Source organism: Octopus sinensis, linkage group LG29 (genome assembly GCF_006345805.1).
Source record: "Octopus sinensis linkage group LG29, ASM634580v1, whole genome shotgun sequence".
NCBI classification, from domain to species: domain Eukaryota; kingdom Metazoa; phylum Mollusca; class Cephalopoda; order Octopoda; family Octopodidae; genus Octopus; species Octopus sinensis.
This window is the reverse complement of record NC_043025.1, coordinates 7,341,322-7,357,455: the sequence shown is the minus strand read 5'-3', so window position 1 is coordinate 7,357,455 and position 16,134 is coordinate 7,341,322. Positions and strand designations below refer to the sequence as shown.

The window sequence follows — 16,134 nt, the reverse complement described above, 5'->3', positions numbered from 1 at the left end:
TGTTAGATAGGTGGAGTTTGAAAAGGTACTCAGAGTTATTGTTTGTAAAGATGGTTGATAATTTTATGGGTGTCTGCCAAATCAGCTGCCAGACGTCGGAGTTTCAATGTATCCATGCCCAGGGAAGTAAGGCGTTCATAATAAGGCAAACGCCTGATGGAGGGTATTCTTTTGGTTGCACGTCACTGAACGGCTTCCAAATGATTGATATTCTGGGCAAAATACACTCTGTTTCAATTATGTTTGAAAATAAGGAAGAATTTGGTAAAATAGCTTGGTCATTATTAAATTGGTGTTTGGAATATAAAACTCATGAAATTTTGATGAAGGATTTTAATTTGGATTCCCGTATTTTAACTTGTTTAAGGAACCCTCTTTTCTTGAAAATTCGGTTAAAAATATGGGAGTTTCTTATACATGGATAGTATTATAATCCCTTACAAAACCTTTTTTCCAAATTTTAAGCCCCCAAAAATTAGGGGCTTCTTTATACATGAGGATTCCTTATACACATTAAAATACAGTACTTTAACCCTTTTGTTACCATGTGTGTGTGTATGTATAATATGTATGCACCATAAGAGATATTATCTCCAGCCAAATACTGCTGTTAATTTGGCTTTTGACAATGCATTTACATTAAGTATGAAACACGGATGGCTATTTTAATCTAATACTGCTTCTTAAGTTAAGTTAAGTTAATTTTTTGGCTCAAAAAGCAAAAAGCAAGGCCATGTAGGGGGACATGGGTTATGTACAGGGAGGGTGTTCATGCAAAAAGTTCAGGCCATTTCTGGTCAAGAGAGACTTTGAACCGAGCGGTCGTCGGCATCTTCACTATCTCGTCCGGCAGCTTATTCCACGGATCTGCAACCCGGACGGAGAAGGCCCCTCTCCTTCGATTGAGATGAAATTGTCGCAAATAGAGCTTTTTGGAGTGACCCCGCAGCCGACGCTCTGGAGCAGGAGTGAAGAACAGCTCTTTCGAGAGGTTACACTTTCCGCTTATGATGTTGTGAGCAAGAATGAGATCACCACGGCGTCGTGGTTTTTCTAGAGAATAAAGGTCGTTGTATATAATAGATTCATTAACAAACTTTTTTTTATATAATTTTGTTTATATATTTTTGTCTTTCTTTTTTTGCCCCTGTCCAGCGCAAGAACCCTTTGAGGTTAATTGTCATGTCGGCCACACTTCGGTTAAATGACTTTATCGAAAACCACAGATTATTCAAAGTCACGCCGCCAGTCATCAAAGTAAGTTCTTAATTGACTCATCAAATCATTATCATCGTTACTGTTGTCATTATTAGCGTTGTTATCATCACCATCATCATTGCCATCATTATCATGATCACCCCCCTCCCCACCTCCACCACCATCATCATCATAAAAATAAATAAATAGATTTTCGGACGTTGGGCAGCTGTGCATATGACAAGAAAGGCAGCAGCTGTTACGCACGTTCTGAGTTCAAATTCCGCTGAGGTCGACTTTGCCTTTCATCCTTTCGGGGGTCGATAAATTAAGTACCAGTTACGCACTGGGGTCGATGTAATCGACTTAATCCATTTGTCTGTCCTTGTTTGTCCCCTCTGTGTTTAGCCCCTTGTTGGTAGTAAAGAAACAGGTATTTTGTCTGCCGTTACGTTCTGAGTTCAAATTCCGCCGAGGTCGACTTTGCCTTTCATCCTTTCGGGGTCGATGAATTAAGCACCAGTTACGCATTGGGGTCGATGTAATCGACTTAATCTGTTTGTCTTTCCTTGTTTGTCCCCTCTATGTTTAGTCCGTTGTGGGTAGTAAAGAAATAAGAAACAGGTGTCCTGCAATAGAAGAGAGGGCATTGGAGGAGGGTGATCTTGTGTCAGGTGATGTCTTGGGTGTGTTTTTTGTGGCACCAACACCAGTGAAGCTGCCATGCAGTTTCCAAGTCTGGGAACCCCTGGGTTGGTTCATGGGGTACAAACCTATGCTGGGGGATGAGAGACAAAAAAGGGCCAGAGCAGAACAGGTTTCTTGCTGTAGAGAAGGTGCAAGACTACTCGTATGTGTGTCTGTCTGTTTGTGCCAAAACAGACACAGTAGCCTTGGGTAGATTTTCTACCTGGCCGCCACCTGTCAACTGTTCTACCCATGCATACATGGAAGATAGTTGTTAAATAATGATGATATATATGTATATATATACCTGGCACAAAGCCACCTTTTCCATCACCCCACCCACTCACGGGATCCTTGTCCTGCAAGTTGCTTGGTGACCTTGTCGGTACTGGAGCTATGTAAAAATCATCCTGTTTACTCTGTAAAGTGGTTGGCATTTCAAAGGACATCCAGCAGTAAAGACCATACCTATTTCTTTATTACCCACAAGGGGCTAAACACAGAGAGGAAAACAAGGACAGACAAACGGATTGAGTCGATTATATCGACCCCAGTGCGTAACTGGTACTTATTTAATCAACCCCGAAAGGATGAAAGGCAAAGTTGACCTCGGCGGAATTTCAACTCAGAACGTAGCGGCAGACGAAATACCGCTTAGCATTTCGCCTGGCATGCTAACGTTTCTGCCAGCTCGCCGCCATAAGGACCATACCGACAGACTTCATCAGTCCTAGTGCCATGTGAAAAGCATCCAGTCCACTCTGCAAAATGGTTGATGTTTTGAAGGGCTTCCAGTAGTAAGGGCCCTACCAAAACAGACAGTGGTGCTTATTTCAGTCCTGTTGCTTGCCAGCTCCTGCCAAACTTCCAACCCATGCATGGAAGATGATGATGATGTGGATTATATATGATGTGCGTGTGTATAACTTGTTAGCATATATAGGTAGTTTAGGGTCATTGGAAAGGTTAACCCTTGAGCAGTTAAACCAGCCATATTCAGCCTAAATATTCTACCTATCTTATGTTCAAACTTGCCAGATCCAGCCTCTCACACCTGCCCTACAATGTCATTCTGAAAATAAACAATCACATCATTGAAATCTCAAAGCTATGAGATAATGCATGATTAATTCAAAACAAGGCCAGACCCAGCCTCTCACACCTGCCCTACAATGTCATTCTGAAAATAAACAATCACATCATTGAAATCTCAAAGCTATGAGATAATGCAGGATTAATTCAAAACAAGGCCAGATCCAGCCTCTCACACCTACCCTACAATGTCATTCTAAAAATAAACAATCACATCATTGATATCTCAAAGCTATGAGATAATGCATGATTAATTCCAAACAAGGCCAGATCCAGCCTCTCACACCTGCCCTACAATGTCATTCTGAAAATAAACAATCACATCATTGAAATCCCCAAGCTATGAGATAATGCAGGATTAATTCAAAACAAGGCCAGATCCAGCCTCTCACACCTACCCTACAATGTCATTCTGAAAATAAACAATCACATCATTGAAATCTCAAAGCTATGAGATAATGCATGATTAATTCAAAACAAGGCCAGATCCAGCCTCTCACACCTGCCCTACAATGTCATTCTAAAAATAAACAATCACATCATTGAAATCTCAAAGCTATGAGATAATGCATGATTAATTCAAAACAAGGCCAGATCCAGCCTCTCACACCTACCCTACAATGTCATTCTTAAAATAAACAATCACATCATTGAAATCTCAAAGCTATGAGATAATGCATGATTAATTCAAAACAAGGCCAGATCCAGCCTCTCACACCTGCCTACAATGTCATTCTAAAAAAAAACAATCACATCATTGAAATCTCAAAGCTATGAGATAATGCATGATTAATTCAAAACAAGGCCAGATCCAGCCTCTCACACCTACCCTACAATGTCATTCTTAAAATAAACAATCACATCATTGAAATCTCAAAGCTATGAGATAATGCATGATTAATTCAAAACAAGGCCAGATCCAGCCTCTCACACCTACCCTACAAGGTCATCCTAAAAATAAACAATCACATCATTGAAATCTCAAAGCTATGAGATAATGCATGATTAATTCAAAACAAGGCCAGATCCAGCCTCTCACACCTACCCTACAAGGTCATCCTAAAAATAAACAATCACATCATTGAATCTCAAAGCTATGAGATAATGCATGATTATTCAAAACAAGGCCAGATCAGCCTCTCACACCTACCCTACAATGTCATTCTAAAAATAAACAATCACATCATTGAAATCTCAAAGCTATGAGATAATGCATGATTAATTCAAAACAAGGCCAGATCCAGCCTCTCACACCTACCCTACAAGGTCGTCCTAAAAATAAACAATCACATCATTGAAATCTCAAAGCTATGAGATAATGCATGATTAATTCAAAACAAGGCCAGATCCAGCCTCTCACACCTACCCTACAAGGTCATCCTAAAAATAAACAATCACATCATTGAAATCTCAAAGCTATGAGATAATGCATGATTAATTCAAAACAAGGCCAGATCCAGCCTCTCACACCTACCCTACAATGTCATTCTAAAAATAAACAATCACATCATTGAAATCTCAAAGCTATGAGATAATGCATGATTAATTCAAAACAAGGCCAGATCCAGCCTCTCACACCTGCCCTACAATGTCATTCTGAAAATAAACAATCACATCATTGAAATCTCAAAGCTATGAGATAATGCATGATTAATTCAAAACAAGGCCAGATCCAGCCTCTCACACCTACCCTACAAGGTCATCCTAAAAATAAACAATCACATCATTGAAATCTCAAAGCTATGAGATAATGCATGATTAATTCAAAACAAGGCCAGATCCAGCCTCTCACACCTACCCTACAATGTCATTCTAAAAATAAACAATCACATCATTGAAATCTCAAAGCTATGAGATAATGCATGATTAATTCAAAACAAGGCCAGATCCAGCCTCTCACACCTACCCTACAAGGTCATCCTAAAAATAAACAATCACATCATTGAAATCTCAAAGCTATGAGATAATGCATGATTAATTCAAAGCAATGTGAATGCATAACCATTTCATTTGGTAGATTAATCTGAACGTGAAAGGGTTTAGCTTGTCCTTCTATCTTCTGTTATAATTCTCGGATCCTTTGCAATATTCTTCCACTTTCTTCCTTTCAGATAGATTCTCGACAGTTTCCTGTGACGATTCACTTCAACAAACATACTCCTGTAGATAACTACCTTGTTGATGTTTACCGTAAGGTGAGTTATTGACTTTATCATTGGTATCTGTGTCTGAAAATGTATGTGTGTATATATGTGTATGTGTGCGCACATGTGTGTGTGTATATATATATATTTTCAAAATGTGACCTCGTGTGTACCTTTGGCGATTTTTTTTCCTCCGTCTTCCCTTCTCTGGATCTTTCCTTTTCCTATGTTTCTGACGAAGAGCTCCGCTCGAAACGTTAAACCCTCCTTCTTCCCTTCCTTCCTGAGCGTCCAATAATACTATATTTGTTCCACGTCCTCGCGTTGTTGTGTTTTCGTGTTTGGATTAACTTTAGATATATATATATATATATTTATATATATATATATATATCATATAAGGTACACAGTATAAAGATATAAGGTACTAATAGTTTCATGCATTGGGGACACTAGCCTAGGCAGGTTTTCATAACATACCTTGTATCGCTAAGTAATCTTCAGGTGCAGACCTCAAAGTCTATTCAATTTACAAAGCAGGAGGAGACAGAGCCTCACACACACAACTTATTCGGTGCTTGAGAATAAATTATTTCTTTATCTGTATCTTTCAATATACCTCACTGCTTCTAAAAGCAAACTTTGTTTATTTACTTTCATCATGATTTGAATTTTTCTTCAATTTCTATTTTTCAAGGCTTGTAAAATTCATCTTGAACTGCCGGAAGGAGGCATTTTAATATTCGTCACCAGCCAACAGGAAGTACGAACTCTCTGCCATTATTTGAAGCACCGTTTTCCCTACAATTCTGGTAAAACTGGTAAGATCCCTCTTTCAGCAATGGTTTTTAAATTTTAATATTTAAAAGGTCAGGGCAGCACAGGGGCAGAATCGTTAGCATAACGGGCAAAATGCTTGGTGGAATCTCATCCTTCCTTACATTCTGAGTTCAAATTCTGCCAAGGTGGACTTAGCCTTTTATTCTTTCAGAGTTGATAAAATAAGTACCAGTTGAGTGCTGGAGTTTGAAAACATTGCTCCGGTCCACTCAGCTGGTAAAGATGGGTTGTTGCTGTAATTTAAAGGGCCGGCCTTGTTACGCTCAGTGTCACGCTGAATCTCCCTGAGAACTACATTAAGGGTCCATGTGTGTGCTCAGGCGGCAAGCTGGCAGAAATGTTAGCACGCCGGGCGAACTGCTTAGGGATCTTTCGTCCGCCGCTGTGTTCTGAGTTCTAATTCCGCCAAGGTCGACTTTGCCTTTCATCATTCCGGGGGTTGATAAATTAAGTACCAGTTACACGCTGGGGTCAATGTAATCGACTTAATCCATTTGTCCTTGTTTGTACCCTCTATGTTTAGCCCCTTGTGGGTAGTAAAGAAATAGGTATTTCATCTGTCTTTACATTCTAAGTTCAAATTCCGCCAAAGTCGATTTTGCGTTTCATCATTCCGGGGGTCGATAAATTAAGTACCAGTTACGCGCTGGGGTCGATGTAATCGACTTAATCCGTTTGTCTGTCCTTGTTTGTACCCTCTATGTTTAACCCCTTGCGGGTAGTAAAGAAATAGGTATTTTGTCTGTCTTTACATTCTAAGTTCAAATTCCGCCGAAGTCGACTTTGCCTTTCATCATTTCACGTGCCACTAGCACGGGGGCCAGTCAGCCAGAACTGGCAACGACCTCGCTTGAATGTTTTTACACATGCCACCAGCACAGGTGCCAGTACGGCGATGTTGGTAACGATCACGCTTGAATGGTGCCCTTTTACATGCCACCAGCATGGAAGGCAGTTGGGTGCTCTGGCAACGATCACGCCCGGATGGTGCTCTTGGCACCCTACAAGCACGGGCACAAGTGCCAGTAAGGCGGTGCATGTGTGTGTGTGTGACACTGTCCCATCGCCATGACATTATGTGATAGCCTTGGGTGTCACAGTTATGCTGGTGTTTGTCCCCATCACCACTCGACAACCAGTGTTTATCCCCCCCCCCTCCCTCGCGGTAACTTTGCAGTTCAGCAAAAAGAGATTTATAGAATAAATACTAAGCTCCAAAAACCAAGTCCTAGGTTCGGTTTGTTTGACTAAAACCCTTCAAAGCAGTGCTCCAGTATGGCCGCAGTCAAATGACTGAAACAAGTGAAAAAATAAAGACTATATAATTAGCACAGACGCAGGAGTGGCTGTGTGGTAAGTAGCTTGCTAACCAACCACATGGTTCCGGGTTCAGTCCCACTGCGTGGCGTCTTGGGCAAGTGTCTTCTACTATAGCCTCGGGCCGACCAATGCCTTGTGAGTGGATTTGGTAGACGGAAACTGAAAGAAGCCTGTCGTATATATGTATATGTATGTATGTATGTATATATATATATATATATATATATAATATATATATATATATATAATATATATATATATACACACATATATATATATATGTGTGTTTGTGTTTGTCTCCCTAGCATTGCTTGACAACCGATGCTGGTGTGTTTATGTCCCCGTCACTTAGCGGTCCGGCAAAAGAGACCGATAGAATAAGTACTGGGCTTGCAAGGAATAAGTCCCGGGGTCGATTTGTTCGACTAAAGGCGGTGCTCCAGCATGGCCGCAGTCAAATGACTGAAACAAGTATAAAAGAAGGATAAAAGAAAGAAACACCTTATCCTAAGTTACCTGTCATTGTTTCTGGTCCCTATTTTTATTTCATTGTCTTCAGAACAGGGTCCTGTGTAGTATCCAATCCTAAAAGTGACCTACCACATTGAGTTTTGTCTGATGCTCTACTGATTCTACCATCCATTTGTTTCTTTTACTTTATTTTATCGATTGATGTTTTTTTGTTTTTTTTAGAAAAACCCTTAAAACCAAAATTCCTTCAACGAAAAAAACAGAAGAACTCAAAGGATGAGAAGCTTCCAGACATTAGTTTAAACAAGTGAGTTGTTCAAGAGTTTCTTTATTTCCTGCAGGTTCGCCACTTTTGGATTGTCTTTTGCTCTAATTCTAGCTACTTTAATCACTGTTACTTCATTATATTGATAATGGTGAGATGTGGAGGCGCAATGGCCCAGTAGTTAGGGCAGCGGACTCGCGGTCGTAGGATCGCGGTTTCGATTCCCAGACCGGGCGTTGTGAGTGTTTATTGAGCGAAAACACCTAAAAGCTCCACGAGGCTCCGGCAGGGAATGGTGGTGATTCCTGCTGTACTCTTTCACCACAACTTTCTCTCACTCTTACTTCCTGTTTCTGTTGTACCTGTATTTCAAAGGGCCGGCCTTGTCGGTCTCTGTGTCACGCTGAATATCCCCGAGAACTATGTTAAGGGTACACGTGTCTGTGGAGTGCTCAGCCACTTACACGTTAATTTCACGAGCAGGCTGTTCCGTTGATCGGATCAACCAGAACCCTCGTTGTCGTAACCGACGGAGTGCTTCCAAATGGTGAGACAGCAAGCTGGCAGAAATGTTAGCACACCGGGCGAAATACTTACCGGTATTTCGTCTGTCTTTACATTCTGAGTTCAAATTCTGCTGTGGTCGACTTTGCTTTTCATCTCTTCCACAGAATGTTTGTCATTAGCCAGCTGGAAGAGATGTCTTCCTGGGGCTATAAACGTCAGTAGCACTGTCCTGTATAGGACGACACACTTGGTTACTCTTTACTCTTTTACTTGTTTCAGTCATTTGACTGCGGCCATGCTGGAGCACCGCCTTTAATCGAACAACTCGACCCCGGGACTTATTCTTTTGTAAGCCCAGTACTTATTCTATCGGTCTCTTTTGCCGAACCGCTAAGTAACGGGGACGTAAACACACCAGCATCGGTTGTCAAGCAACGCTAGGGAACAGACACAGACACACAAACACAGACACACACACACACACACACATATATATATACATATATACGACAGGCTTGTTTCAGTTTCCGTCTACCAAATCCACTCACAAGGCATTGGTCGGCCCGAGGCTATAGTAGAAGACACTTGCCCAAGATGCCACGCAGTGGGACTGAACACAGAACCATGTGGTTGGTAAGCAAGCTACTTACCACACAGCCACTCCAGCGCCCTTGGCAAATATATGTTATGATTCCGTATTGCTACTGCTTACATCTCGCTCTGAGATTTAATATAGTTTATTTCTCCTCTTTTGAGATTAGCGACAGTTTGTTGCTGGAAAAGCATATAGTATTTTTCGAGTGGAATGGGTTTTCATGACTAGCCTGTGATTAACACACGCTGAGGACGGGTAGTGATCCAGAAACTCGATTCTTAGATGGGGGCAATGACATCTCTTGTAAATACTCATTGGACACTGAATATGAGTGGAGGACCAAGAGGAAGGGGAGGAAGGAGGGTTAGGAAGAGGAAGGGGAGGGCATGAAGGGAGAAGGGAAAGATATGAAGGAGGAAGGAGGGTTAGTCACTGTTACTTCATTATATTGATAATGGTGAGACAGCAAGCTGGCAGAAATGTTTGCACACCGGGCGAAATACTTACCGGTATTTTGTCTGCCGTTACATTCTGAGTTCAAATTCCGAGCTGGCAGAAACGTTAGCACGCTGGGCGAAATGCGTAGCCGTATTTCGTCTGCCGTTACGTTCTGAGTTCAAATTCCGCCGAGGTCGACTTTGCCTTTCATCCTTTCGGGGTCGATTAAATAAGTACCAGTTACGCACTGGGGTCGATGTAATCGTCTTAATCCGTTTGTCTGTCCTTGTTTGTCCTCTCTGTGTTTAGCCCCTTGTGGGTAGTAAAGAAATAGGTATTTTGTCTGTCTTTACATTCTGAGTTCAAATTCTGCTGATGTCTTCCTGGGGCTATAAATGTCAGTAGCACTGTCCTTTATAGGATGCCACACTTACTTGGCAGTTATATGTTATGAAAAGAAAAATCCATCTCGACTGAGTGGGGTTGTAATACTGCAGGATGTAGCTTTATGACAGGTGATGAGAGGTTTATAGTATGATCAAGGGACTAGAACAGGTATCTAGCAAACTCACGTTATATACGAGCGTGAGGGAACAGTTGGGAAGAGAGATCACTTAGCTTTAAGAAAATATTTAGAAATTTAGGTTTCAGTTATTTGAACTTATATCTTGTTACCTCCCCTGTCAACTTGTATGTAACTTTTTGCCTTATTGTTATCTCCCTTCCCGACTCGTGCAAGTAATCTTTTATTTTTCTGCTTTCTTTGTTTAGTTATTCCATTTATCCGGAGAAGAAAGAGGTTGGATTAGTGGAAGATAATGAAGGGGATGTCGATCTCTCTGATGGCTTTGCAGAAGTTGATGACGACGATGTGATGGCTGATATATCGACTGAGGTACCTTTTGTATTATTTTGTTTTGTTTTCACCTTAATCGTGGAGAGGTTATGTGGCTGAATGTTTAGAGGGTACTGGGCCAATATTTGTTCAGTTATAAATATGTGTGTTTGTGTTTTGTGTCTCCATGTTTTCACATTATGTGCTAATCTTTATATATAAAAGAGAGGTTGTGTGCTGTCTGTCTCCTACGATTTAGATTCCTAACTACTCCCACATTTTGCGGTGCAGTTTAACCAAATTCGGGTATCTTATAGTCGTAATTCATATCGAGCCCGTCTGACTATTAGCGCGCGTCTACGATGAGTCTACGATTTAAAAAATAATTTAACATCATTTTTTATTCCATTTTAATGCATAATTTTTCGTGTGTCGATGGCGGCGGAGTTGGCGTCCATGGTCACACCTGCACCTGTTTGCTTCTCCCCCTTCTTCCCTCCCTCGTGAAGCTGTGGGGAAGGGAGTGTAAAGAAATCAACGTCGTAAAGCGTTGTCAAGGAGACCAGCGTTCTTTTAGAACAACGACTTCATGGCTTGAAGACACCAAAACAGAAATGGCTAAGAAAGCCCGAATTGGCATCTATAAAGGAAGTAACTCTCTAAAAATGCTTATATAGTTATTTCCCTTACAAACCCGAGCAACGCCGGGCGATACTGCTAGTCTTTATATATAAAAGTGAAGTTGTGTGTCTGTCTCCTACGATTTAGATTCCTAACTACTCCCACATTTTGCGGTGCAGTTTAACCAAAACCGGGTATCTTATAGTCGTGATTCATATCGAGCTTTGAGTCTATGATTTAAAAAAAAATTTACCATCAATTTTTCCCATTTTTAATGCATTTTTTTGCTATTATATAAGGGAAGTAACTCTCTAAAAAATTATTATTAAATCTCAGAACATAAAAAGCTACAGTAACACCCCCCCCACTTTGTGGTTAGCCATATTGAGGTGGCTATTATACTTTACATCTCTAAAAATGCTTATATAGTTATTTCCCTTACAAACCCGAGCAATGCCGGGCGATACTGCTAGTATACAAATAAATTTCGGTCAATGTTTTAGCATCCTCTTTGTGATGCTTACATGAGTTGGACGAAGTTTATGGAAGCAAAGTTTTCTATGTCCTGATGTCCTTCACGTGGCCGGTCTTCAGCTCTTCCTAAGAATGGTTATATTTCTCCTTGGCCAGACATGTTTTCACAGAGAATCTGTAACGAGTCACACTGCTTGTATGACAATGACAATCTTTTCCGACTGTCACACAATGTCGAGACAGCGGGGGATGGGGGACACATCATCATCATCATTTCTCTGTCTTCCATGCTGGCATGGGTTGGATGGTTTGACAGGGGCTGGCCGGCTGATGGGCTGTACCAGGCTCCAGTATGCAACTGGTACTTAATTTATCAACCTTGAAAGAATGAAAGACAAAGTCGACCTTGGTGGAATTTGAACTCAGAACAAAATATTGTCTAGCATTTTCCTGACGTGCTAACAACTCTGCCAGCTTGCCACCTTATATAGAGCAGAAATAATCTTTTCTACTCTAGGCACAAGGCCCGAAGATTTTGGAGAGGAGGCCAGTTGATTAGATCAACCCCAGTTTGCAACTGGTACTTAATTTATCTTCCCCTTCCTCCTCCACATCCTCTCGTTCCTCCACATTTTCTTGTTTCTCCTTCTCTTCTTTATCCTCTTCCACCTCTCCCTTCTACTCCTTTGCTTTTGCTTCTTCCTTCCCCTTTCCCTCTCATCCTTTCTTTCCTCTTTCGTCCCTCCTCCTTCCCTTCACACGCCTTCCCCTCATCCTCCACATCATTTAATCTCCTCTGCTCATCTCTCTGCAGCCACCTCCTAATATTCCTTACATTTTTCTCTTCTCCAGCCAGATCTTGGGTCCGTTGCTGTTGAGCCCTTGTATGTGTTACCAATGTATTCCCTTTTACCTGGACACAAGCAGGCACGCGTAAGTAAATCACCATCATCATCATCATCACCAACGTATGGGTATGTAAGTATGTGTGTGTGTGTGTGTGTATGTATATATATATATATATATGAAAATAGTAATGCAATACGAGAGTATTGCTTTCCAGTAAAGGATTGCCCGTGAAGGTAAAATTATACATAAAAGTAAATATATGGCACAACGAAGCACCGATATTTACTGGAAAATAGCAAACGTAATAAATACGACGCTAATGTATAGCTTCACTGCGTATGTACTAGTAAAGATGCGTGTGTGCAACAAACATGAAAAAATTTGTCTTACCTCTAGGAAGAACATCTGAAAAATGAAAAACCTAGATAACGGATAATGCAATACCGGTTTCAGATTTTTCAAAATACGTTTGCCAAACGTATATTTGATTTATCTTCATCAGCTGCATAAACCTCGACAATATTTCAAATGTTGCCACATCTATGCCAGTACACTCGTCTGAACGCCAAAACGTATTTTGAAGAGTCTGAAACCGGTCCTGCATTATCCGATTCTAGGTTTTCCATTTTTCAGATGTTCTTCCTAGAGGTAAGACATTTTTTTTTTCATGTTTGTTGCACACACGCGTCTTTGCTTGTATATACACGCAGTGAAGCTATACATTAGCGTCGTATTTATTACGTTCGCTATTTTCCAGTAAATATCGGTACCTCGTTGTACCATTTATTTACTTAGATATATATATATATCCATGCAGCAGGAGTGGCTGTATGGTTAGTAGCTTGCTTACCAACCACATGGTTCTGGGTTCAGTCCCACTGCGTGGCACCTTGGGCAAGTGTCTTCTACTATAGCCTCGGGCCAACCAAAGCCTTCTGAGTGGATTTGGCAGAGGGAAACTCAAATAAGCTTTTCACATATATATATGTGTATGTATATATATATATACACTCTTTTACTTGTTTCAGTCATTTGACTGCGGCCATGCTGGAGCACCACCTTTAGTCGAGCAGATCGACCCCGGGACTTATTCTTTGTAAGCCCAGTGCTTATACTATCGGTCTCTTTTGCCGAACCGCTAAGTGATGGGGACGTAAACACACCAGCATCGGTTGTCAAGCAATGCTAGGGGGACAAACAAACACACACATACATATATATATATATACATATATACAACAGGCTTCTTTCAGTTTCCGTCTACTAAATCCACACACAAGGCTTTGGTCGGCCCGAGGCTATAGCAGAAGACACTTGCCCAAGGTGCCATGCAGTGGGACTGAACCCGGAACCATGTGGTTGGTAGACAAGCTACTTACCACACAGCCACTCCTGCGCCTGATATTGATATTGTTGATATTTTTTTCACTGTTGTTACAATCATCTGAAATGGAACTGTCAAAGCGCTATCTTCAGGTTGATTCATTCAACTAAAAGGCTACAAGGCAAGTGCCCCAGCATGGCCACAGTCTAATGACTGTAACAGGAATAAAACAATGGAAGAATATGTTCACAGACTGGTTATCCCCTGTAAAATGTGTCCTTCAGTTTCTGCATCGAACCAACTCTGTCCCCTAATATTCTCCCCACCTGCCGTTATTTTCCAGGTATTCCAGCCTCCGCCAAAGAACTGTCGTCTTTGTGTTGTATCCACCAACGTAGCAGAGACCTCCATCACCATCCCCGACATCAAATATGTTGTTGACTCTGGCAAGGTAAGGCCAATTTCACTTACTTTCACTATCGCTAGTGACATTTTAGCCACCTGTCTGTCTGCCCACATGCATACCTGCCTGCCCACCTGTCTGTCATCATCATCCTCATCATTTAATGTCCGTTGTTCATGCTGGCATCTCTGATCGTCTATCTATCTATTTATCAATTCATCTGTCTGTCTGTCTATCTATCTATCTACCTATCTCTCTCTTTCTTTCTATCTATCTATCTATCTATCCATCCTTCTGTTTGTCTGGCTATGTACATATCTATCTAGCTATCTCTCTCTTTCTATATCTATATTTATCTCTCTCTATCAGTCTATCCATCCTATCTATCTATCTATCTCTTTCGCTATCTATCTATCTCTCTTTCTCTGTCTGTCTGTCTATCTATCGATCTGTCTATTTGTCTATCTGTCTGTCTATCTGTCTGTCTATCTATCTATCTATCTATCTATCTATCTATCTATCTATCTATCTATCTATCTATCTATCTGTCTATCTATCTATCTATCTGTCTGTCTTTCTGTCTATCCATCTATCTAGCTGTCTGTCTGTCTATCTATCTTTCTGTCTATCATTTGAGCACTGGGCCTCGCAGAGGCAATGATAAAATGACCGAGACCTTTGGCAATATTCTGTGCTTAAGAAGGCAGCCCTTCAAGTCAAGTGACATTGTAGTTGTGGAAGATATTTGTGCCACGCAACTGGCACACAGAAGCACCCATTACACTCTCAGTATGGTTGGTATTAGGAAGGCGGCGAGCTGGCAGAAACGTTAGCACGCCGGGCGAAATGCTTCGAGGTATTTCATCTGCCGCTACGTTCTGAGTTCAAATTCCGCCGAGGTCGACTTTGCCTTTCATCCTTTCAGGGTCGATTGAATAAGTACCAGTTATGCACTGAGGTCGATATAATCGACTTAATCTGTTTGTCTGACCTTGTTCATCCTCTCTGCGTTTAGCCCCTTGTGGGTAGTAAAGAAATAGGTATTAGGAAGGGCATCCAGTTTTAGAAACCATGCCAGATCAGACTGCAGTATGGCAAAGTCCCTCAGCTTACCAGCCCTGGTTAATCCATCCAATCCATTCCAGCATTGACAGCGGATGTTAAATGATGATGATGATGATAATGTATGTGTGTTTGTCTCTGTCTATGTTTGTCTCTTGCCACCGCTGTTGGTGTGTTTACATCCACTTAACTTAGCAGTCTGGCTAAAGAGACCGATAGCATAAGTACCAGGCTTACAAAGACTAACAAGACTAAACCCCTTCAAGGCTGTGCTCCAGCATGGCCACAGTCAAATAACTGAAACAGGTAAAATGTATACACTTTATATTACAGGTGAAGACAAAGTACTGTGATAAAGTAACTGGAGCTTCAATATTCAAGGTGACCTGGACTTCGAAGGCTTCTGCAAGTCAGCGAGCAGGGCGGGCAGGGCGTGTTGGCCCTGGTCATTGTTACAGGTTAGTCAGTTTTTTTTTTTTTTCATTTAACCCTAGGCGAAGGTCTCTTGCTGATCTTGTTCAACATCTTCCCTGAGAAGATTATGGCCAATGCTCTGGAAGACCACAATGGTATCATTAACATTGACAGCAGAAACCTAATGAACCTGTGCTTCGGGGTCGATAAATTAAGTACCAGTTATGCACTGGGGTCGATGTAATCGACTTAATACCTATGTCTGTCGTTGTTTGTCCCCTCTATGTTTAGCCCCTTGTGGGTAGTAAAGAAATAGATATTGTTGGACTGGTGGGCTCACAAGAATTGAAACAGCTGGTAGAGCGCCTAGACAAGACCTCCAATGAATTTGGCATGGAGGATTCCCAAATGGAATCAGTACCAACAGATGTCAAAATGATGATGATAATAGACATGTAGTCTACTTTTGAAGTCTGTGTTGACAGACTTGCACTTAAAATTCCCACATTTTTAATCAAAATGTGTTAGTTACTATGGTGGCAACACTATCTATCTATCTATGAATCTATCTACAATTTTAGAATTATTGTTAATGT

General features: G+C 41.2%; 1 protein-coding gene across 1 annotated transcript in view; it reads left to right on the top strand.

The window, feature by feature from the left end:
- The window catches only part of LOC115226109 (probable ATP-dependent RNA helicase DHX37), an 81,587-nt gene that overhangs the window by 24,734 nt on the left and 40,719 nt on the right, over positions 1-16,134 (top strand). The window contains exons 12-19 of the mRNA XM_029797093.2: positions 1,156-1,257; positions 5,088-5,171; positions 5,818-5,941; positions 7,974-8,058; positions 10,328-10,451; positions 12,339-12,419; positions 14,003-14,110; positions 15,458-15,582. Coding sequence (XP_029652953.1) covers positions 1,156-1,257; positions 5,088-5,171; positions 5,818-5,941; positions 7,974-8,058; positions 10,328-10,451; positions 12,339-12,419; positions 14,003-14,110; positions 15,458-15,582 — 833 coding nt within the window. The remainder of the gene's footprint in view (positions 1-1,155; positions 1,258-5,087; positions 5,172-5,817; positions 5,942-7,973; positions 8,059-10,327; positions 10,452-12,338; positions 12,420-14,002; positions 14,111-15,457; positions 15,583-16,134) is intronic.